This window comes from Cinclus cinclus, chromosome 31 (genome assembly GCF_963662255.1).
Source record: "Cinclus cinclus chromosome 31, bCinCin1.1, whole genome shotgun sequence".
NCBI lineage: Eukaryota > Metazoa > Chordata > Aves > Passeriformes > Cinclidae > Cinclus > Cinclus cinclus.
This window is the reverse complement of record NC_085076.1, coordinates 3,103,768-3,125,191: the sequence shown is the minus strand read 5'-3', so window position 1 is coordinate 3,125,191 and position 21,424 is coordinate 3,103,768. Positions and strand designations below refer to the sequence as shown.

At 57.6% G+C, this 21,424-nt stretch overlaps 3 protein-coding genes across 4 annotated transcripts; 1 reads left to right on the top strand and 2 right to left on the bottom strand.

The window, feature by feature from the left end:
- Positions 1-768: 768 nt before the first annotated feature.
- ITGA10 (integrin subunit alpha 10) lies at positions 769-10,220 on the bottom strand. The gene is made up of 30 exons (XM_062511712.1): positions 10,169-10,220; positions 9,390-9,501; positions 8,819-8,916; positions 8,657-8,736; positions 8,448-8,562; positions 8,250-8,377; positions 7,623-7,771; positions 7,141-7,291; positions 6,893-7,058; positions 6,727-6,800; positions 6,434-6,623; positions 5,953-6,101; positions 5,721-5,864; positions 5,246-5,449; positions 5,015-5,145; positions 4,553-4,719; positions 3,788-3,930; positions 3,578-3,685; positions 3,418-3,503; positions 3,199-3,340; positions 2,693-2,785; positions 2,542-2,618; positions 2,358-2,441; positions 2,188-2,272; positions 2,009-2,122; positions 1,846-1,929; positions 1,640-1,753; positions 1,446-1,535; positions 1,044-1,157; positions 769-828 (listed from the first exon to the last, which is right to left on the bottom strand). Exons 1-30 carry the CDS (start codon positions 10,218-10,220, stop codon positions 769-771), a joined length of 3,504 nt encoding a protein of 1,167 aa, XP_062367696.1.
- A 2,039-nt stretch (positions 10,221-12,259) lies between these two features.
- Positions 12,260-15,335, bottom strand: PEX11B (peroxisomal biogenesis factor 11 beta). Of its 2 annotated transcripts, XM_062511347.1 has the most exons (4): positions 14,959-15,335; positions 14,543-14,670; positions 14,244-14,445; positions 12,260-13,742 (listed from the first exon to the last, which is right to left on the bottom strand). In XM_062511347.1, the coding sequence occupies exons 1-4, from the start codon at positions 15,012-15,014 to the stop codon at positions 13,373-13,375; spliced, it is 756 nt and encodes a 251-aa protein (XP_062367331.1). In that variant the 5' UTR covers positions 15,015-15,335; the 3' UTR covers positions 12,260-13,372. The 2 variants fall into 2 exon arrangements, with proteins under 2 accessions (XP_062367331.1, XP_062367330.1); XM_062511346.1 differs by lacking the exon at positions 14,959-15,335 and having other exon boundaries at positions 14,543-14,850.
- A 211-nt stretch (positions 15,336-15,546) lies between these two features.
- LIX1L (limb and CNS expressed 1 like) lies at positions 15,547-21,329 on the top strand. The gene is made up of 6 exons (XM_062511291.1): positions 15,547-15,849; positions 16,113-16,276; positions 17,236-17,376; positions 18,004-18,099; positions 19,375-19,452; positions 19,538-21,329. Exons 1-6 carry the CDS (start codon positions 15,558-15,560, stop codon positions 19,778-19,780), a joined length of 1,014 nt encoding a protein of 337 aa, XP_062367275.1. The 5' UTR covers positions 15,547-15,557; the 3' UTR covers positions 19,781-21,329.
- Positions 21,330-21,424: the final 95 nt, after the last annotated feature.

Sequence of the window (21,424 nt, the reverse complement as noted above, 5' to 3'; positions counted from 1 at the left end):
TCCTTGGAGCTTGGAAAGGGAGGCAGGGGAGCAGGGTACTCCCAGGTGCAGAAATGAGCACAGAAAAATCTTCTGGGCAAGGAAAACCCTGATTTGCAGTATTTGTTTCCTAGGGTGGATATCCTAACACCTCCTGCTCTCTTGGGACACATTGTCCCTGTCCTCCCTCCCTGCTCTGCTGGAAGCCATTCTGGACACAGGGACACCCCAGTCCTGGGGCAGGAGTTAGGACAGAACTGTGGATCCACAGAGATTGGGAAAATCCAGCCAAATCCTGGGTTTATCCCAGTGCTTTTGTCTGTTATCCAGCATGTCCCCTGATGGGGGTTTCTGGGGGGGTCACACCCAGTTGCTCCCTGCTTCCACTTCTTCCACATAGTGCTGGAAATGAGGAATTACTTCCCTGTGGTCCTGGATTTAATCTGGAGCCAGTGGAGGCTGGTATTTGGATCTCCCCCATCCTTCTGTGTTGTACTAGGGATCGGTCCAGAGGGTTTTCCCTGAAGCAAGAAGCATTCCTGCTTCCAGATCATCTGTGTGTGCAGGGATGCAGGACACGGCACTACCACAGGCCAGAGCTTTATTGCTGGAGCTGCTCCATTCCAGCTCATTCCCACTTTTCCCACTTCCAGATGTTCCCCCAGATCCTCCGGCTCCACCCTCGGGGCTCCAGCATCCTCAGCCCAGGAGTCCCGAGCCCTGGGATGGCCCTGGAATGTGTCCTGAGAGGGAGGTCCCGGGATGTCCTCCCGTGGCAGAACTGCCACCTCAATGCTCCTCATCCTCCTCCTCCTCCCGGGGGGGCTTCCGGTGGGAAAAGAATCCCAGCTGGGGGCAAGGGGGGAAGAAGAGGGATTGGGGTGGGGTGGAAATGTCCAACTCCCTCGGGGGAAATAGACATCTCCCCCTCGGGATGCCATCATGACCCTCTCAAGGTGACATTCTGACCCTCCCCCAGGGTGGCACGATTGCCCCAAGGTGCTATCATGACCCCCCCCAGTGGCATACCAACCCTCCCCAAGGTGCCATTGTGACCCCCTCACCCTCCAGAGGCCAAGGCTGAGCAGCGCCAGGAGCAGGAGCCCCCCCAGGGCACTGCCCCCCAGGATCCACAGGGACACAGGCACCCGCCTTCCCTGGAGCACTTCCAGCACCAGCTGCGGGAACAGGGGGATTGGTGAGAGGAACGGGAATTTGGGGGAGAAAACCAGGATGGGGGGGAGGGAAACAGGGAATTTGGGGTGGAAAAAATGGGGATGGGGTAAACAGAGAATCTGGATGGGGAAACCGACGGGTGGAAAGGAGGAATTTGGAAATAAAAGCGAGGATTAGAGGGGAAAGAGGGATTGGGGGGGGTAAAATGGGCATCGAGGGAGAACAGGGAATTTGGGGAGGGAAACAATGATGAAGGGGTGAAAATGGGGAACTGGGGGGAGAGGTCCTACCTCCCTGTGCTGTGCCCCCTCCAGCACCAACAAGTCCCCTGTGACTCCCAGCCAGACACTGCTGACTATCCTCACACTTCGGAATTTCAGCTGGGTATGGGAAAAGGGAGGTTCTGAGCCATGTGTGCCCTCCACCCAGATTCCTCTCTGGAGCGGGGGCACTCCAATTCCCCGCATGCCTCCACTTTACTCACTCTGCTGAAGAAGCTGTCGTGGAGGGTGCGCAGGAGCTGGACGGAGACTCCCCCACCACGCTCCAGCCTCCCCAAGCGGCACCTCAGCTCCTGGCACCAGGTGTTGGAACAGTCCTGGGGGGCAAAAATTGGGGGGGAGGAATGGTGGGGATCCCCCCGAACGCTCCAAATTCCCGGGGGGTTGGGGTGGGCATGGCCATCCCTACCAGCCTGTCTACATGCAGCAGGTCCTCAGGGGGCACCAGGACCACCTGTGTTCCCTCCTCAGGGGGCTGCAGCACGCAGGTGGCCTGGGGAGGGAGGGAGGGTGTGTTCAAAGAGAGGGCACAGGGACCGGCCCGAGGCCCCCTAAGTGTCCCCAGTACTCACATTTTCAGCGAGAACATGGGTGACAGACAGAATGGTGGCCTGATGGTTGCCCAGAGCTGGCAGGGCCATGTGCAGGGTGATGTTCTGGATGGGGTAGCACCCCAAATTCTGCACCTGGACAGGCGAACGGTGAGCCAGGGCTCCCCCGCACCCTGCTCCCCAGGCCCTCATCATCTCACCTTGACCGTGGTGGTGAACTCAGGGCCAGAGCTGTGGGTGAAGCTGCCAAGGGGATGAACCTCGTAGCGATGCAGGTTGGTGTTACTGGGGGGGCACACAGGAGGGTCACATCCATCATGTGTGTCCCCCTCCATGACCCCCCCTCTGCCTCACGTTCTCCCAGCCCCACCTGGACAGGAACAGGTTGGGCTCATAGCGGATGGGGACAGAAAGCTTGACCACGTTGTCCTGTGGTGTCGCCTCAGTGCTGTCACTAGACAGGGGGGGACACTTGGGAATATCCCCAGACCCCACCCATGCCCCTGGGGTGCGGTGCCTCCCCCGAGGGTTCAGCATTCCCCCCACACCCCTACCTGGTGGCCTGGAGTGTGACTTCGGCACAGTCCAGAAGGATGGAGCAGCTGAACTCCAGCTCCAAGGTGAAGGACACCTGGGGGGGGCTCAGAGGGGTGTGGTGGGGGTTTGGGTGTCACAAGGGGCTCATGGGGGTCTCAGGGATCCTACCTTGGCCTGTGAGCGGAAGACAGGGTACCCTACACTGCAGCGCCGGCGGTGCCCGCCCAGGGCTGCGCACTCCAACTTCACCGTGCTGGGATCCTGCCAGGGGAACATGATGGGGACCAGGACACGGCGTTGGGGTACTTGGGGCACTGGGATGTGGCAGAAATAGACCCCCACAGAAGGATGCTGGGGGGGCCACAGGGAACCATGGAGCATGATCTCCCACTTGGTAGGACTTGGAGACACAATGGACCCCCATGTCCCACACAGAATAGGATGGGGGCATAATGGACTTCCAACTCTCCTGTTGGAGAGGCTGGGGACACATCATACCCCCCTGTCCCACTTGAAATGGGTTTGGGGATTCAATGGACTCCAACCCATCCCACTTACAATGGGTTGGGACAAGAATGACCTAGAAGTTCTCCAAAGACCTGGGTCTCTATCTTGACCCTGGTGGGAGAGTTTGGAGGGGCTCCTTAAAGATTTGGGCCACCCCCAGGCTGTACCTGGAGCACAAGGCTGGAGAAGTGGAGATTCCTGGGCAGGTGCAGCCACAGGCTGGCATTGTAGGCATTCTCCTCCCGGTTCTCCAGCTCCACCTCCACCAGCATCCGCCTCTGGCCCTTCCGCAGGATGTGGGGGCTCTGCCTGGAGGCCAGGGGGTCACAGGAGGCTTCTGGGATCCCAGGGACACCATGAGGACACCGGGGGGACACCAGCAGTACCTGGAGCCCACAATATCTGTGGTGGCCTTGAGCACCAGGTTGGTGACACACTCGTTGTCGTCCCCACAGTCCTTGAAAAACGGGATCTGGAAGGAGCCAGGGGTGATCTTGGTGTTCAGGGGTGACCCCAGTGTCTGGAAACACCCCTCCCACTACACACCAGTTTGCGGATGGTGGTGGGAGATGCCTCATCCATCACCGACCTCGCAGCTGCATCCAGGGCCCAGGTGAGGCTGAGGCTGAGGGGCCGCAGGTAATCTGAGGTGTCCTGCAGAATTAGGGGATCCCATCAGCCTCATTCCAGTCAGACCCCGGGAATGGAAGGCAGGAAGAGCCCTCCTATGGGGCAGGGAGGAGTCCTGGGGCTGACCAGGACGTGGAAGGGGATGCGGATGCAGCTCTGCCTTCCCAGTGGGAACTCAATTCGGCGCTGGAGCAGCCGGCGGGCACCTGAGTCAAAGGCAGCACGGGATCCTGGGATCCGCTCCTCCAGGGATACATTGTACCTGAGATCTGGGGGATAGGGAGCAGGTCAGGGACCAAGGCACCTGTGGGAGTGGGTGCTCCAGGGGGACTCCAGGGAAGTCCGGGGGTGCTCCAGGAATGTGGTGGGTTGCACAAGTGGGGGCCAGGGAAGGCTCAGAGGCTGCAGGATGTTGTGGCAGGTTCCAGTGGGGCTCCAGGGATATAGGTGCTCTGTTGATATTCAAGGGACACTGCAGGATGGTCCTAGGAGATTCCAGGGCTACCCTAGGATGCTCCAGGGGTGGTCCAGGATCACCATATATATGCTCTGGAAAGATTAAGGGAATGCCTGTGGGATGCTCCTGGGAGGCTCCAGGGATATTGCAATCCTCCAGCAACACCCCATGATGATCCAGGGCTCTCAGGATGCTCCAGAGATGCTCCAGGGATTCTACAGGACACTCTGGAATGTTCCTGGAATGGTCCCAGGTTCTCCAAGGATAACACCCTGGGATTCTCTAGGGACATCCAGGGATGCTCTGGTAATACTCTGGGATGTTCCAAGGATGCTCCAGGACCCTTTGGGATGCTTCTGGGATATTCCAAGGACAGCCAGGGATGCTTCAAGGATGCTCCAAGGACCCTGCAGTTCCCCAGTGCCAACACTCACCAATATCCATGTCCACGGGGTTCTGTGTGCGTGTCTCAGCACAGAAGCAGATCCGGGCCCGGAGGCAGACGGCGCTGGAGCCGCTGCGCTGGCAGTTCCGTCGTGTCACACTGACAGCCGCTGGCTCCACGGACATCCATGCAGACACCTGGATGATCCAGCGGGACCTGAGGGACACAGTCACACCTGGGATCTCATCGGGATCATGCAGGGACAGGGATACCCGCCCAGCCCTACCCTGTCATAGGGGAATCTGAGGCATGGAGAGCCCTGGGAGGATCCTGGAAGCATCCCAGGCTCTCACAAGAGGAAACAGAGGCATGGAGTCCCTTTCCCCCTGAATGTCGCCATGACCCACACGTCACTGTTCCTGGGGTGCCTCTGTCCTTCTCCATGTCCCTATTCCCGGAGTATCCCTGTGGCTGGATTGTGGCTGTCCCAGACCCCCTGACCCCTACTCACCGCAGTACTACAGCTGCACCCCGCGCCCCCACGGCCACGTCCACCAGCCCGTCCCCATCCATGTCCACCCGTCCGTCCACGCTGGTCCCGAAATACCGGAGGCTCCACCCCAGCGCCGCCGCCTCGATGCGCTGGGAACGAGAGTTGTGGCATCGCCCGTGGCTCGTACAGGGCTGTGCCCACGGCAGCCGTGGCACCCAGCCCCACCCAGGTCTCCCAGCGCCGTCTCACCTGCTTGCACTGGGGCAGGAGGGTGCCCGGGGAGACGTGGAACACGTAGAGGGCCCCGCGGTGCCCGTCCTCCAGCGGAGCTCCCACCACGGCTCCAGCCAGCCCGTCCTGGCTCAGGTTCGGCACCGCGCCCAGGGCGGAACCGAATCTGGAATCCTGCGACCTCGGCTCAGGGTGCAGAGACCCCGCGGGGCTCAGGCGGTCCTGGGAGGTGCGGGGGGACCCTCGGTACCCCCACGGGACGGGACCCCCTCAATCCCACTGTGTTCCCCCGATCCCTTCAAACCCCCTCAATCCTTTGCGACCCTCCAATCCCGCTGATCCTCCCAGTGCCCTACCCCCAGTGCACCCCGATCCCCCTGTCCAGCCCAGTCCCCCGCCCCTCTCACCTGCCCCCTCCCCAGTCCCCCACCTGCCCCACACCGTGCAGCATTCCCCCGGCCTGACACCCCTAGGCCCACACCTGCCCTCTCACCTGCCCCACACGGTACACATAGACCCTCCCTGTCTCCCTGCTCTGGTCCCCCAGGTAGGTGGGTGCAGCCACCAGCAGCAGGTCACTGTCCCCATCTCCCTCCAGGTCCAGAGCCAAGACCTCACTGCCAAAGTAGGAGCCGATCTGGGGGTGCAAGGAGCTGTGAGGCTGAGGGAGGGTAGGGGGCCCAAACTCCCCCCCAAGGCGCTCAAGGCCCCCGGCTGCCTCTCACCTGCTCCCCCATTAGTGCCTGGGCCACGGTCACAGTCCCCGTGGGGTCCAGCTGGAAGAGGACAACTTTGCCCTTGTGCTGAAACCGGGGGGCACCAGCCACTAACAAACGCTGTCCCCCCGGGAGCTGCAGCGATGACACGGAGTACCCTGGGCACAAGGAAGCAGGGTCAGCAGGAGGGACAGCCCCAGGGAGGCAGGGTCCCCAGTGTGCTCCTGGGGCACCCTAAATAGCCAGGTTTGGAGCATCCCTGGTATCCCCAGGGCACCCCAAATATACAGGACGTGGAGCATTCCTGGGACATGGAGTATTTCTGTATCACCAAGCGTGCCAAATATCCATTACACGGAGCAACCCCACTTCACCCCTGATCTCCAGGACATGGAACATCCCTGATTAATCTCAAATCTTGAGGATACGGACTGTGCCTGGTTCACCTCCCATCCCTTGGGACACCCTCATCCCTTGGGATCCCCCATACCCAGATACGCTGCATGGTTCTTCAGCTCCAGCGGAAATTCCTCCTGAAACGCTTCCCGGGGTGGAACAACGTGCCCACGCTGGCTCTCCTCCAGCACACCCCCTTCCCAGTCATAGGCTCCGACCATTCCAAAGAGGACCCCATCCTGCCACGATGGGTGGGACATGTCAACCCGGGGACACCGCAACACCTCAGTGCCCCCAGCCCCCACCAGTGTCACTCTCCCATCCCGGGGCACTCAGCAGGGCTGAGATGGGCTGAGGGTTGTTTTCCACCTTTCCCAGTGGGATCACCTCGAGGTGGTGGATGGAAAAGCCGATCTGGGACATCTCCAGCTCGAAGGCACTCTCGTTGTCCCCATGGGTGCCTGACCGGGGGAGGAAGGAGATTCTGTCCCTCCAGCTGTGCTTCTAGCTGGAATTCCAAGCCCTTCCCAGGATCCCAGCCTCAAACCAGCACCTTCCAGACTGAAGATCCGATCTCCCAGAGCATCCACGATGTCATTCAGGGCAGCCTCATCTGTGACATTGAAGAAATACTTCTCATCGGGATCACTGGCGATGGACTTGATCTCCCGGATGAAATCCTCGGGATCCTGCTGCCGACGCAGGTAGTGCCCCAGGACCTGAGGGAGGGACAGGGGTCAGCAGGAGCGCTCCCGGGGTTAAGGGAAATGCAGGGATGGGGATCGGTGGGGGGAGCCTTACAGCGATGGCATAGCGGGTAACATTTTGCCGGTCACACTCTGCCAGCGCCTCCGGCAGCTCATCCCCATCGTGGGACTCCCCATCCGTCACCACCAGCAGCAGCCGCGTGGCCCCTGGGCGCCCACCTTGTGCTGGGCTGAAGGACTCTGAGCTGTGGGAATGTGGCTGACACAATGAGCCCCTGTTCCATCCCCATCCTAATACTCTCCCCAGTCCTGACCCTGTTCCCAACCCTGACCCAGATCCCAGTCCTAATCCTAACCCCAATCCCAACCCCAACCCCAATCCAAATCCTGACTGGATCCTAAGCCTGATACCAATTCCAATCCTGATCCCAACGTAGACCCTAATCCCAATTCTGATCCCAATCCCAGCCCCACTCTGTCTCCCAGTCCCAGTCCCGATCTCAATCCTGACGCCGGTCACGTACCCAATTCTGCCCCCATTCCCAATCCCGCTCACATTCCCATTCCAGAGCCCACCATGCCTGCCGAATGGCCATGGCCGTCCGAGTCTCCCTCCCCTCCTGACGCGTCAGGTTCCGGGCGGCCTCAAGCAGGTGCTGGGCCGTGGGGTGCTGCCCCAGCGCCCACTCCTGCACCAGCCGCTCCCCATACTGCAGCACCCCCACCTGAAACAGGGAGAGTCAGAACCAGAGGGAGCCCCAAATCTACAGGGACATCCCTCAAACCCCAGGGAATTGCCAAGTCCTCAGGGACTCCTCGAATCCCCAGGGTGCTGCCCTGGCACCTGCTCCTGCACCACCTGCTCCTTGTACAGAAGCTCCCTCACCCAAAACGGGGAAACTTGAGGCAGGGACCCCCCCCAAATCCAAAGGAAGCTTCCCCAAATCCCACAGGAACCCCCAATCCCTGGAAAAGGGCACCTTTGGCCCCTCGAAAACCATCTCCAGTTGGCATAGTCTGGGGACAATGATGTCACCCCAGGGCAGCATCTCCACAGGGGTGGCATCACCTGGGACAATGACATCACCCCAAGGCTGACATCACCCCAGGGGCAGCAGCATTGCCCTGGAGACAATCACCTTGCCCTGGGGACACCATCCCAGCCTTGAGGACACCGTGGTGGCCAAGGTGCCACGTCCTGACCTGGGTCTGCCCAGGACCGATGAAGAAGCGTCCCAGGATGTTCCCAAGGAATGTCTGCACCTCCTCCCAAGGGTAGATGCTGTTGGAGCCATCCAGAACCACGATGATGTCCATGTAGGTAGAACAGCCTGGCAGGGGACACAGTGACACCAGGGTGGCACATCCCCACTATATCCCAGTACATCCCACTCCACTCACCCTGTGCTGTGGGTGCAATGGTCCTCATGGGCTGGAGCTTCTCATTGAGTTGGACACAGCGGCCGGAGCTGAACACGGAGGTGCCACATTCCTGGGACCAAAGTGGGGCGCACGCCTTGGGAGGGGTGACATGAGGACACAGCAGTGGGTGACATCCATCTCGCTCCCCCCATCCCCTGCCATGCGTCATCTGTAGAGGCTCTGCTTACCACAAATCCCCCATCCTTGGAGTCCACCAGCGTCATCCCGAGGTGTCCGGCGCTGCTGCGGAGCCACGGAGCTCCAGCCCCTTGAGGACATGGGGACAGAAGTGGGGTGAGCACCATGGGGCCCCCCAGGCCTCACCAGTCATAGCCACCCCCCCTCAGTACCGAGGTTGGCCTTGGCACAGGAAGAATTTTGGAGTCCCACGGCGCACTTGTAGATGTCACCTTGACCATTCCCATCCCACGGGGCACCCACTAGCAGCCTGGAGGGACAAGGGGGGACACAGGGAGGGACATATAAGGGACGCTGGGGATGTCACCACCCCTGCCCCACTCCAACCCAGTTGCCACGTTTTTGGGGGCACCGTGCCAGGCTCTGCCTCCCACACCGCGGCACTGAGGCTGCTTCCGTCTGTCTGTCCAGCCATCTGGCCACAGCCTCCTGCTGCTCCAGCCTCTGCCCTCCTATGCTTCCCCTTCCCAATTTCAATCTCCCCCCTCCCTGGCTTAGTTTCTCTTTCCCAAACTCACTTCCCCTGCTTCCCCCCTCGGTTTTGTCTTCCCACCTTAGTTTTCTCCTCCTTTCTCCCCTTTTCTGGTTCAGTTTCCCTCCACCCACCCTCAGTTTCCCTCTTCCCCTCCTCAGCTGCCCCTTTCCCACCTTCCTGTTTTCCCTTTCCTGCCTCAGTTTCCCCTTCTCTCCCGTTTCCCCCGGGTCCCCCCGGGGATCACTCACCACTTGTCCCCATCGCCCCCCCACTGCAGCACCCGGTACCCGAACTGGGACTCGGGGGGTCCCTGGAAGACCCGCGGATGCCCCACGTCGATGTTGAATCCCTCACAGAGCCCTGGGGAGGTGACGGAGTGTCCTGAGGTGGTGAGGGCACCCCTCACCCATCCAGAATCTGGGAGGGGAGTTGGGTGCCTGGCACCATGGTGGGGAGGAGGAAACTGCGGGGAAGAGGGGGGGGCACCCCACGGAGAACCCCCAGCTCCCCAGACATATCCTCGCCACCCAAATGAAGTCCTTGGCCTCTTCACCCGAAGTGCCGCGGTGCCCAGCGTTGCCCCACGTGCCTCAGTTTCCCCCACGGTAGGGAGTGTAGGGGGCACCCCCTGAGTCGGGGTGGGGAGGTGAACCCCGTGGGGAGGAGCTGGGGGGTGATGGAAATGCCCCCCTTTTTTTGTCTTAAAAAAAAAAAATCCATTAAAGCCTGGTTTTAGTTCCTCTTCTGGGTTCCCCTTCCAACCCTCACCCTCCCCGCCCAAATCCAAGGAGACGTAGGTGTCTTCTCCCTCAAAGAAAAAGCTCCAAAATCTATTGGGCGAGGGCAATGACCAAAACCGGCCTCTTTTATCCCAAACCCCCTCCCTAGACATTCAGAGGGGTAGGAGAAGCGTGCGTGGCTGCGCTCTCATTAATGAGTACCCGGCTCCGCACCCTCCCTCCTCCAACAGCCCCAGAACACCCCGAAATTGCCCAAAAGCAGGAGATTGGGGGCGGGGTAGTGTTACCTGGGAGCAGGAACAGCGCCAGGAGCACCCCCCGTATCCCCACACCCCACATCGCCGAGCTGCAGCTCAGAGATGACTCTGACTCCAGCCGGGACGAAATCCCGGGGTTTTTTTCCTTTTTCTTTCCTCTTTTTTTTCCAGTATATTTTCCCTCCTCCTGCATCTTCAATTGGCTGCTAAAAATAAATGTGGTTTTGGAGGGGAGGGGGGGGAGGTAAAGAGTTCGGGAAAAAAAAAAACAGGCGAAGTGGTAAAAACACAGGATAAAAAGGGGATCGGGAAGAAGGGAGGAGGTGGGTGCAGGATTTTATGGGGGGTACCAGGCGCCTGGGGGACACTGGAAGGGGATTTTTTCCACTTTTTCTGGAAAAATGGGGTGGGAAAAGTGTGCATCTCCTCCAAGGACCGAATCACACAAAGGTGGCAGTGACACCTGGATCTTCCTCATGGGGACCGTGGCGAGGGGTGGGGGGGGAGGGGGGGTTGGAATAAGGGGTTTGGGGGGTCTCCCGCTGGGGTATGAGTAGGGTTTGGTTTGGGCTTGGGTGGATTTTGTGTGGATTTAGGCGGATTTTGGGTTGCCACGTCCTCCGGGTGACACTGCCACCTCCCGGACTGAGCTTTTGAGTGGGTTCGGGAAAAAAAAAAAAAAAATCAAACTGCGATTTAAGACAGAGGGAAACTTGTGCTGCCAGCGGCTGTGGGACGGGCTGGAATTTTCGGGGAAAGAAAAAAAAAAAAAAAAAAAAAAAGGAATGAGGAGAAAAACAGACAAACAGCGACTGTACAGCTCCAGCTGTGGCCACAGACAGCCCTGCCCAGGTGGGGCCCCACCAGCACAGGTAGGGGCCCCCGGGTCACAGGGGAAACTGAGGCACATGGGGAGCCTCCTCACACTCCAGATTCTTTCTCCTTCCCAATGCCCAAATGTCACTGGACAATCCACCCCACCCCGTCCCCCCTCCAAAATCCCTCTGCTGCACCTCACACTCCCCCTCCCTCCCCGAAAACCTCCCCGGGGCGCAGGAAGAGCAACGCCAGAGAGACACAACGGGAATGGGATGGGACAGGGGAGGGACTGGGTATCCCCGACTGGGTATCCCCTCCACCCACCCCTTAACCCCAGGAAAAGCAGGGATGTTCCCGCCTCAGTCCCAAGGGTTTCCCAAAGTTCCCTGAAACTACGGGAGGGTCCCAACCCAGTGACCCCAGTTACACCCAGTACTCCCAGTCCAGCATTCCCAGCCCATCCCAGCACCCCAGTCCAGCATTCCCCCATCCGGGATGGGACAACCTTGGACAGATGGGAAATGAGGCGCTGGAGAGCAGCTGCAGGAAGGGCCCTGGGGGTGCTGGTCAGGGACCAGCTGGGCCCGAGCCTGCAGAGCCCCGGCAGCCGGGAGGGACATCCATGTCCTGGGGGCCACTGGGCAGGGATTGAGAGGGGACTGATCCACTCTGCTCTAGGTTGGGGCAACCTCACCCCCAATCCTGGGGGCAGTTTTGGGCACCGCAATATAAAATAGACATCAAAACCCTGGACAGAATCCAGAGGAAGGACACAAGGATGGGGAAGCATCTGGATGGGCCACACAAAAGAGCAGCTGAGGGCACTTGGGTTTGTTCAGCCTGGAGGAGACTGCAGGGAGACCTCGGCAATCTGCAGCTCCGATCTCCGCCCCCTGTGACCAGGAACAGGATCCGGGCAGGGGCTGGAGTGTGCCACTGAAGGTTTGGTGGCTATCAGAAGAACGTTCTGCCCCCAGAAGGCGGCTGGGCACAGAACAGGCTCCCCAGGGAACGGCCATGGCCCCAAGAGCTCCAGGAGCATCTGGGCAATGCTCTCAGGCACAGGGTGGGATTGTTATGGTGTCCGTGCAGGGCCAGGAGCTGGACTCAGTGATCCTAGTGGATCCCTTCCAGCTCAGGATATTCTGTGACTGTGTGATTCCCAGCTCATTCCAGTGCTCCCAGCCCAGCCCATCCCATCCCAGTGCCCTGCATTTCCCAAGATCCCTGGACACAAGGACTGGAAGTCGCTGCACTTTAATAATTTAATTAATTTATTTATTTATTACGCTGACACAGTGGGATCCCCTGGAGCCCTTCCCACCCATCCCAATTCCCACCAGGATATATGCTGCTCCAAAGTCTTCAATGCCTGGTTTTCCCAGGAAAAAGCCTTTGGCACAGCCCAGATGGGCCCAGGAGTGGGCGGTGTTTCAGTATGGAGCTCCCAAAAAACCTTCAGGAGGATGTACCTGCTCTCCCAGGGACAGATCCAAGGACAATCTGCCTCTGGAATTAAGTAATTCCCAGCTCCCAGTGTGTCCCTTGATCCAGGGTTTAGTAACAGACATCAGAGCTGGGTTGGGGCCACACACAATCCAGTGTCACAGAACCCAGGGAAAAAGGAAATTCAGTGAGGCATTAGCACAAGGAATATCAGGTGCAGGGAATCTCAACAGAGATTCAGCCACACTGCTTTTTCCCAAAAAACACCACTGAACAGGGTATCTGAGAAGTGCAGCCGAGGTGGATCTGTGCAGCTCTGGGCAGATGGAGGGAGGTGGATGTGCTGGGAAGCACACAGGATTCCCCTCCGTGCTCTCCAACAGAGGGAAATCCATATGGGAATGCTGGGAGTGATTCCCCCAGCTTGGCGCAACTTGCTCCAGTCACTTCCTTCCCTTGGGTTTTCATGGAAGGTTCAGGAGGGCAAACTGCTGCCTGAATTTCCCCCCAAAGCCATGGATTTATTTCTGACACCCATTCTTCCCTTTCCCTGCACTCAGATTTCTTACAAGGCAGGAAAATTGTCCAAACAATTTGGGGTTGGATACACTATCTGGCACTGGAATCGTCCCAACCCCACGGCTTCACCCCCCCAAAAACCATGAGAAGCCCCCAGCAATTTTCCAGTCCCAATTATTCCCCATCAGTTGGCTCCGTGTTAAAGGTGCTTCCCAGACAGAAAGGGGGAATGTTGAACCTCTAAAATTGCTGGAAAAATCAATGGGAAGAAATGCATTTTGGGAGCCGACACCCCTGTGGGATCCAACGCTGCATCCAGTGCTGGAACCTTGTGGCTCCAAGGAGTCAGGAATGGTGGGAATGGAATGAGCCAGTCAGCTCCAGAGGTGTCACAGCCCCTGGGCTAAGCCCCCAAGACTCCCAAACATCCCAAGGAAGCCCCTGGGATAACTACGGTTTCAGTTTGAGCCAGGGGTGGAGGATGGTGAGGATGGAGAGCATGGAGGAGGTGAGGCCACAGAATCCCACAATTCCTGGGCTGCTCCGGCACAGCCCCAGCTTTTCCAGCGGGATCACCAGGTCACAGGCATTCCGCAGCAGGTCCAGCAGTAGTGGGGGGTTGTCCCGGAGCACCTGGAGCAGGAGCTGCAGCTGGAGCTGCAGCTGTAGCCGGAGACGCTGGATCCTGCCATCAGCCTGGAGCTGGGGCCTGTTTTCTGGGCTCTTCCCACGCTTTCTGGCTGCCTCCGCACGCTCCAGCAGCACCCGGACCTCGTAGGCATCCCGGCTCAAGTTCACCACCAGAGCAAACAGGTAATACCTGGGAAAAACAGGGAATGGGGATGGGAGAGTGGGAAACAGTGCCAGCAGAAGCCTCTGGCCACAACCAACAGTCACAGAAATGCCTGGAGGAATGGAAAAGTTACGTTCAGCCAGCAGGAACCTGCTCTCCCATGAGGACTCCATTCCCTGCCCTCACTCAGGAACTCTATTGCCCAGTCTCCCTCAGAAAGCCTATTCCCTGACCTCTGCTGAAAATTTACCACTTGCTCTCCCTGGACGAAGTTCATTCCCTGTCTTCTCTTGGAGAGCTCATTGCCTACTCTCTTTCAGTAATTCCACTCCCTGTCCACTCTTGGGAATTCCATTCCTTATTCTCCCCAGGGAAACTCCATTCTCTGCTCTCCCTCAGGAATCCTGTTCTCTGCTCTCCCCTGGCAATCTGACATCCCTACACTGCCTGCCCAACAGACCTGAAGAGGCTTTTCCAACCTCCCTTCCACGAATGCCCCACCAAATCCAGACACCTCTCCTCACTCACCTGAAGGACCTCTGGCTCCACTTGTCCATGGCAAGGCCAGGCAGGATCCCGGTTTTCCCAGCCCACAAGATGTTGTCACAGGCCAGGAAGAGGGCACGGTTCAGGTGGGACAGGGTGAGGCAGAAGCGCAGGACAGGGTCAGGTAGGTGCAGCGAGCGCTGGGCCCCTGCCAGGGCCTCGGCTGAGCCCCCCAGGCGCAGCACTGCAGGAGGGGGACACGAGGGGGGTCACCGGAGGTTTGTGGATCCCAAGAGCCGCCCTGTCCCGTCTGAAAACAGCCCTGACCCCCTGCCACTCACGCTTGCGGCCCAGGCTCAGATGAGCCTCCAGGTGCTGGAGGCGGTTCAGGGTCCCGGAGCTGCCCCCGAAGCCGTTCCCGGAGCGGCTCAGCGCGGCCCCAGCCAAGGCACAGGCGTACTGGGCGGCCCTGGGGACAACGAGGGAGTCAGGGGGGCACGGAGCACTGGGGACACCACCCCGGAGCCTCGGACTCCCCTTTTCGGGGCTCGAAGGCATCCGTGAAGGCCCACGCGGCGCCCCGGGATTTAGGGACCCCCGTGATCCTCCTCCTCGGGTTCCGAGGCATCCGTGACCCCCCTCCCCGGGCTCTCCGTAATCCCCGCTGCTCCCGTGACTGCCCCCTCCGAACCTCCACGACCCCCTCGCCCTGAGCCCCCCGTGACTGCCCGCTGGGCCCGGGGAGCCGAGGCTGCACCTGAGGAGGCGCTCCCGGGCCTGGCTCTGGGCGCTGAAGCGCACCCAGGCCTCCATGGCGGGGGCCCGGTCCCGAACGCGATCCCGCTCCCGAGCCCGGCAGAACGTCACTTCCGGCAGCCGCCGCGGCTCGTCCCCATTGGCTGTGCGCGGATCCGCCCACTCCTACCAAAACAGAGGCCAGGAATGGGCGGCAGCCGTAATCCCCTCCTCTAAGCCTGTGTCAAAGAGCTCGATTGGCTTCTTTCGCCATTAATTGCTTCTTCTGATCAATCAGAATGTGGTTGTCATCCCGTACCGCCATCTCTGCTGTTTTGTCCTTCCAGCATTTTGATTCGTTTTTTCCCCGTCAATGTAACAAATCCAGCAGCGCGATTGGACAAGGTCCCCCTAGTCCCCGCCCCCTTACCGCCCTCCGGCCACACACCGCTATTTGTGTGAGTGGGCGAGCCTGTCCCCGCCCCGCGGGCCGCGCACCGCGCTGTGATTGGCCTGCTGGTGCTTTCCCCGCCTCCCCCAACCCGGTCTGGCGTTTCTATTGGGCCGCTGGGCGCGGAGCGGCGCTGATTGACAGCGCGGCGCTGGGGAGGGAGCGCAGCGATGGAGGCGGTGCGGGCGCAGCGGCTGCAGCCCGGGGTGGGCGGCGGGCCCCGAGGGGTCCGGCCCGGCCTCACCGGGGCTCCCGCGGGGCTCGGACCGGCACCGGGAACGGGCTCGGGGCTGGGGCCGGGGCTGGGGCTGCCGCCGCCGCCGCCCCCGCTGGGTCTGCAGGGCCCCCCCGCGCCCCCCGGGACCGGCGCCGGGGCTGTGCCCGGGCCGCCCGCGGTGCTGCGGGAGGCTGTGGAGGCCGTGGTGCGGAGCTTCGCCAAACACACGCAGGGCTACGGCCGCGGTGAGCGGGACCGGGGAGGAACCGGGGATGCCGACGGACGGGGGGGTCGATTTTTCCCTACTCCCATTTTTCCTTATTTCCGTGTCCCTTCTCCTTATTTGCGTGCCGCACTTCCTTCCCTCCTCACCCCTTTCTCCTCCATTCCTCCCCCCCCCCCACCCCTTTTCCCTTTTCCTTCCCATGCCCCTTTTCCACGCCGCCGTGCTAATTCCGGGGGCTTCTTCCCGGCTGTTCTCCCGGCTGATCCTGACTGTGTCCGGCAGTGAACGTGGTGGAGGCTCTGCAGGAATTCTGGCAGATGAAGCAGTCGCGCGGGGCCGAGCTGCGCAACGGCGCCCTGGTGCTGTACGAGATGGTCCCGGCCGCCAGCCCCCCGTACGTCTGCTATGTAACCCTGCCCGGGGGCAGCTGCTTCGGCAGCTTCCAGGTACGATCCCGAGCCCGGGAATGCCGAGCCCGGACCCCACCGGAATTGTTTCCCAAATATCTCCTCCCTGCACCGCGGTTTCTCCTGCTGATTCCAGCCCCTGCGTCTGGCTCTAAAACCTCTTTAGTTCCAGGGAAATTTAACTGCAAGTTGTTCCTGCCCTGTGAAACCCCACCAGATTACAAACCGGGAAGATTTGTCTGTGGATTGTGCTTTTTTTTTTCTTTGGTGTCCTTTATTCCCTGTTCTGGTCACTGGCACTGTAGTGCTGAGGTAGGAGATGGGATATCAGGGAAAACTGTTGGATTGGCTGGATCTGATCTTCCTTCTCCTTCCCAGGATTCAATCCTCCCTTTTTTTTCCCAGGATTAGGCAGGGGTTTAAACTGACAGAGGAATATTCCTCTGCTGGGGCTCAGGATTTGTCCCATTTGTCCCTCTTCTCCAAATGCCAAAAGACTCTGGAAATCAAATCAGAGCATTGGATTCTGGGGTGCTGGAATGGCTTGGGTTGGACGGGACCTTAAACACCATCCAATTCCAACCCTGTGCTGTGGGCTGGGAGCATCCCACTGGAGGAATCCACTCCTTCATGCCTCCTGGGAAAACTCCTGACCCAAAAATCCCTCACCAAAGAGATTAAAGTCCCAGTGTCCCATCAAGTCATGGCTATGTTCTGGATTCCTTCCTGCCCTTCCTCTTGGTTGGGAAAATGGACACAAAGGAAACAATTCCAGCAGCCACAGAGTCATCCCATCCCAAAATCCCGGTCTTTGGGGAAAATTTGGAACAGTTTGGGGTTGAGGTAATTAATTAATTGACAATGCAACGGGACATTCTGAACCTCTTTTGATTCTGGGAGCATGATTTCCTAATTCTACCCCCACTCAATTCCGATTCCCGTTGTTCCGGGGGGCGTTGGATCCTGGGAACGTCCCGACTGCGGCTGCGTGTCCCCAGTTCTGTCCCACAAAGGCTGAGGCGCGCCGGAGCGCAGCCAAGATCGCGCTGATGAATTCCGTGTTCAACGAGCACCCTTCCCGCCGGATCACTGACGACTTCATCGAGAAGAGCGTCTCCGAGGCCCTGGCATCCTTCAATGTGAGGATGGGGACGGGAAAAACCTCAAAGATGAGAGCTCCTTGGTGGGAGGGTTTGATGGAGTATTAGGATTTTAAGTATAGGTTAATTCCCATTCTTCTGCTCTTTGTGCTGCACTCCAGGCTGGGATAACAAGGCTGATACGTGGATTTTCTTGGTCGTTCCATGACAGGGTTGTCACATCCACGAGTTTTCCTTAAAGATTTTCCAGGAGTTTCAGTTTCTATCAATGGGAGTTTTGCATTCTCCCTTTCCTGCTCTGATTATCTCAGAGGGAATTCTTGCTACGCAGTCCATGGTGCTCTGTGGTTTCCGGGGTGTTGTGAAAGCCTTGGAATCGGCGCAGGAAAAATCCTGTTCCCAGAGGATTTCATCCTGCTCCTGGATTCATTGCTCCAGGAGAGCCAGATTTATCCAGGTGCTGTCCCAGATTTGTCCAGGAAGTGCCAGAGTGGCCCATGCCATGCGGTCGAGGCTGGATTATTTGGATAAGATTGTGACAGCTGACAGCTCAGCCTGTGCTGGTATCAGGCTCTCCTGAATCCCCCTGGGAATTCTGGGAGCAGGGATAGTGCAGCAGGAGCAGACATGATGGGAATGGCAGCTCTGTCTGGAATGTCTCTGCAGGGCAATCGAGAAGAGGCAGATAATCCCAACACTGGGATCGGGGCCTTCCGCTTCATGCTGGAGTCTAACAAGGGAAAATCCATGCTGGAGTTCCAGGTACTGTTTCCAGTTTCTGCAGGTACTGTTTCCAGTTTCTGCAGGTACTGTTCCTAATCTACCCAGGTCCCATTCCTGATGTGGTTAAGGGGTATTTGGGTTGATGTCCCAGCTGCATTTCTAGTTTTTTCTATGGAAAATGAACTCAGGGTTTCCTTCTGATTCTGATCAGACTCAGGGTACTTCCAGGTGCTGAAAAGACCTTGAAATTGGGTTTCTCACTGTCACTGTGGTATTTCCAGGTGGTACCTCCAAATGTCCTAATTGCAGTAGTCCAGTTAATTAGTGGGATTCATCCTCTCCCTGAGAACGGCGAAGCAAGAGCTCTCACAAGGAAAGATAGGAAGATGTTTCCCCCAAAGCCATTTGGACTGTGAAATTGGGCATCAGTGATCTCACGACGCTCCCCCAAACCACAGGGCTATCCCTGTATCCGATTGGCATGTGGGAATGTGGCTGGGAAGAACATCTGGACAATGGGAAGTCTGAGCTGCCAAGGGAAGGTTCTGGAACATGGGTCAGGATTAGGAGAACAGCTTGGTATGGAGAATCCTCCAGGCTTAATTCCAACTTTTATGAAGAAAGAGCTGGGAGCAGAGCAAGGGAAATCGGGTTTGGAACTTCCTGTCCAACCCAGGATGTTGTTACAGTAGTTCCTTGAGATTCCTGAATCCTTTTAACTTCAACTTGGCCTTGGGTAGGGATGGGAATGATTCTGGAGCACACATCACTGGAGCTGGACTTTGATTAGAGGAGAAATGTGGCTGTGACTCTGCTCCAGGGAAACAGGCAGGAGGTGTTGATGTTCAGGGCCCTGTTTACAGATGGGAGACTCTGGGATGGAGATTCCCAGCTCCATCTGGGTTTGGGAAGCCCAGCAGATCCCAGTTTTTAAGCAGAATTTGTGTGGTCTGGAGGGAGAAATCACTGGAAAACCTGGAATTGTACTTGGTGCTGCTGGTGGTTCAGCTTAGAGAAGAGAATCCCAGAACTCCCAGGGCACAGGGAGCATTGGAGGCTCTGTCTCCATTGTAGTCCAGATTAATGAGGGAATTCTGCCCCAGAGTCCTGGTGTTGGGGGTGTCTTTGGCTGAATCCATGTCCAGGGAAGCTGCCCCATCTCTGGAAGCAACCCAGGCCAAGTTAGAAGTGGCTGAGAGCCACGCAGGCAGGTGTCCAGTGTGCACCCTGGGATCTAGGTGATTCATGAGGTCCCTTCTGCCCCGCTCCTGGTCTTGTATCTACTGTCATCCCACCTCCTCCTTCCCACCCCAGGAGCTGATGACAGTTTTCCAGCTGTTGCACTGGAACGGGAGCCTGAAGGCCATGCGGGAGCGTCAGTGCTCGCGCCAGGTGAGTCCCGGGCTGCTGAGGGGCCACCTCGATCCGGTTGCTCCTTCCCGTCCCTAAGCTTCCCCGTGCATCCCGTTCCCACCAGGAAGTCCTGGCTCATTATTCCCACCGTGCTCTGGACGATGACATCCGGAACCAGATGGCCCTGGACTGGGTGAACCGGGAGCAGAGCATTCCAGGCGCCCTTTCCCGGGAGCTGGCGGCCACAGAGCGGGAGCTGGACGAGGCCCGCCTGGCCGGGAAGGAGCTGCGATTCCATAAGGAGAAGAAGGACATCCTGCTGCTGGCAGCTGGCCAGCTGGGCTCGGCACACTCCTCTGGCTGCTGAGCCCCGGGATCCCGCCTCGGGATCCTTCCCGGTGCTCCCAACACCCCTTCCCTGAATCCTGGCCCATTTGCACATTTGAAAGAAATTTAGGGAAAAAGCTCCTGAATGGATTTTAGCAGTTTCATCCTGTTTTTTAGAGCTGCTCCTCAGTCTCCTCGTTCCCTAGAGAATTTCTTATTCCCTTGAGAACCCCTTATTTGCTAGGGAACTTTTGCTCCCTGGGAATTCCTCATTCCCTACAGATATTTTTCTGTCCCTTATTTTCAGGATTCAAATCACAGGTTTTTTTCCTCTCCGCACTCCCATCAATACTGGAACAGGCGGGATTCCATGGAACCCAGTGTTTCCTCTGGAAAAGCCCATTGGATCCAATGCCTGACACCCCGTCCCTCCTGTAGCAGAAAGGGATCAATTAAACCTCCCCAATGAGCTCCTTAATTAAATCTGAATGGATGCCAACGCATGCAATATCCAAAGGGATTGAAAACTGTAGTTTGGAATTAATTCTGGGATGAGCCTCCAGCATTCCAGTCCCAAGCACTGCAAGATCTGCAGTTGCCCCTGGAATTGCCCTGTCTGTAGCCAAACATCAGCACTGGCCTTGTCATGGAAGGCTGGAGAAGTCTTGGAGAGTTCGTGAATGAGGGAGGGATTTGCACTAATTGTTCCCTATCCTTTTTATCCATATCCATATGGAATTTAGACTATATTTAGCTTTATAAACCCCTTTATGACATGGAATTGTTTGAATAGCTCCAAGTTCACCCAAGAAAATGTCAGTTTATCCACAGAAATTTCCATCTTACTCCACTTTTTCCCAGTGGGCTGGGAATGCAAACTTCCAAAGCAAAATTCCAAGCCAGAATTCCTTTTTCAACCCATCTTAGATCTTTTCCCACTTTTTATCCCCTTAAATCCTTCAGATTCCATTATTCCCACCCTCCTTCTTCCCTCTGCGTGACCACAGGATATTCCAGCAATAATAATTGTTTTAGGATAAAATTGGAATAATTCCATTATCTGTAGGTACTCCATTTTTATATTCACATCCTAACAAGTGTATTTTGGGGGTTTATATATTTTTTATACTTTCTATAAACACTATTAACGTTTGATGTCGCTGGAAATGGGATTTAAAGGGGATGGGGGGTTATGGGGGGTCATTTTCCTGAAATGTTAGAAGAATTTGATTTAGGAATAACATGGAGTTACTCCCACAATTTATTGCCCTGATTCCGCACATAAGGGTATCCCTGAAGATCTTCCCAGCAGTTCAAGAAGCTTCTTTATTCTCCAAGTAAACAGATCCAGGAGGATTTTGGGAGTTCCATTGCTGTGAAGGAAAATTTAAAAAAAAAAAAAGAAAAGAAAAAGAAAACTTAATATTCCGTTGATTGTGCGATCGGACCTCCGTTGAAGGTGTAAAATTAACAAGTTTTCTCAGTATGGAGAAAGTCGTGCTCCTTGTCGAGGCAGTGGGATTACGGGAATCCGGCGGGATAAACGCTGCAGTGGATTTTATACAATAAACGCAGCGATTTTTGGTTAACTTCGGGGCTCCTGCTCGTTTTATTGGGCGGCGGCCAGACGTCGCGACCTTCCCAACATGGCGGAACGGGCGCTTCCGCCGAGCGCCCTCCCGAG

Excerpts from the sequence above, each read along its gene's own strand:
- ITGA10 (XM_062511712.1), bottom strand. The coding sequence starts at position 10,220 with ATGTGGGGTGTGGGGATACGGGGGGTGCTCCTGGCGCTGTTCCTGCTC. Across the intron at positions 3,931-4,552 it reads CCCCGTGGACATGGATATTG|ATCTCAGGTACAATGTATCC; the intron begins GTGAGTGTTGGC and ends CCTATCCCCCAG. Across the intron at positions 2,442-2,541 it reads GTCACACTCCAGGCCACCAG|TGACAGCACTGAGGCGACAC; the intron begins GTAGGGGTGTGG and ends CCCCCTGTCTAG.
- LIX1L (XM_062511291.1), top strand. The coding sequence starts at position 15,558 with ATGGAGGCGGTGCGGGCGCAGCGGCTGCAGCCCGGGGTGGGCGGCGGG. Across the intron at positions 18,100-19,374 it reads AATCCATGCTGGAGTTCCAG|GAGCTGATGACAGTTTTCCA; the intron begins GTACTGTTTCCA and ends TTCCCACCCCAG. Across the intron at positions 19,453-19,537 it reads AGCGTCAGTGCTCGCGCCAG|GAAGTCCTGGCTCATTATTC; the intron begins GTGAGTCCCGGG and ends CGTTCCCACCAG.
- PEX11B (XM_062511346.1), bottom strand. The coding sequence starts at position 14,759 with ATGCCTTCGAGCCCCGAAAAGGGGAGTCCGAGGCTCCGGGGTGGTGTC. Across the intron at positions 14,446-14,542 it reads TCTGAGCCTGGGCCGCAAGC|TGCTGCGCCTGGGGGGCTCA; the intron begins GTGAGTGGCAGG and ends CCCCTCCTGCAG. Across the intron at positions 13,743-14,243 it reads TGGAGCCAGAGGTCCTTCAG|GTATTACCTGTTTGCTCTGG; the intron begins GTGAGTGAGGAG and ends TGTTTTTCCCAG.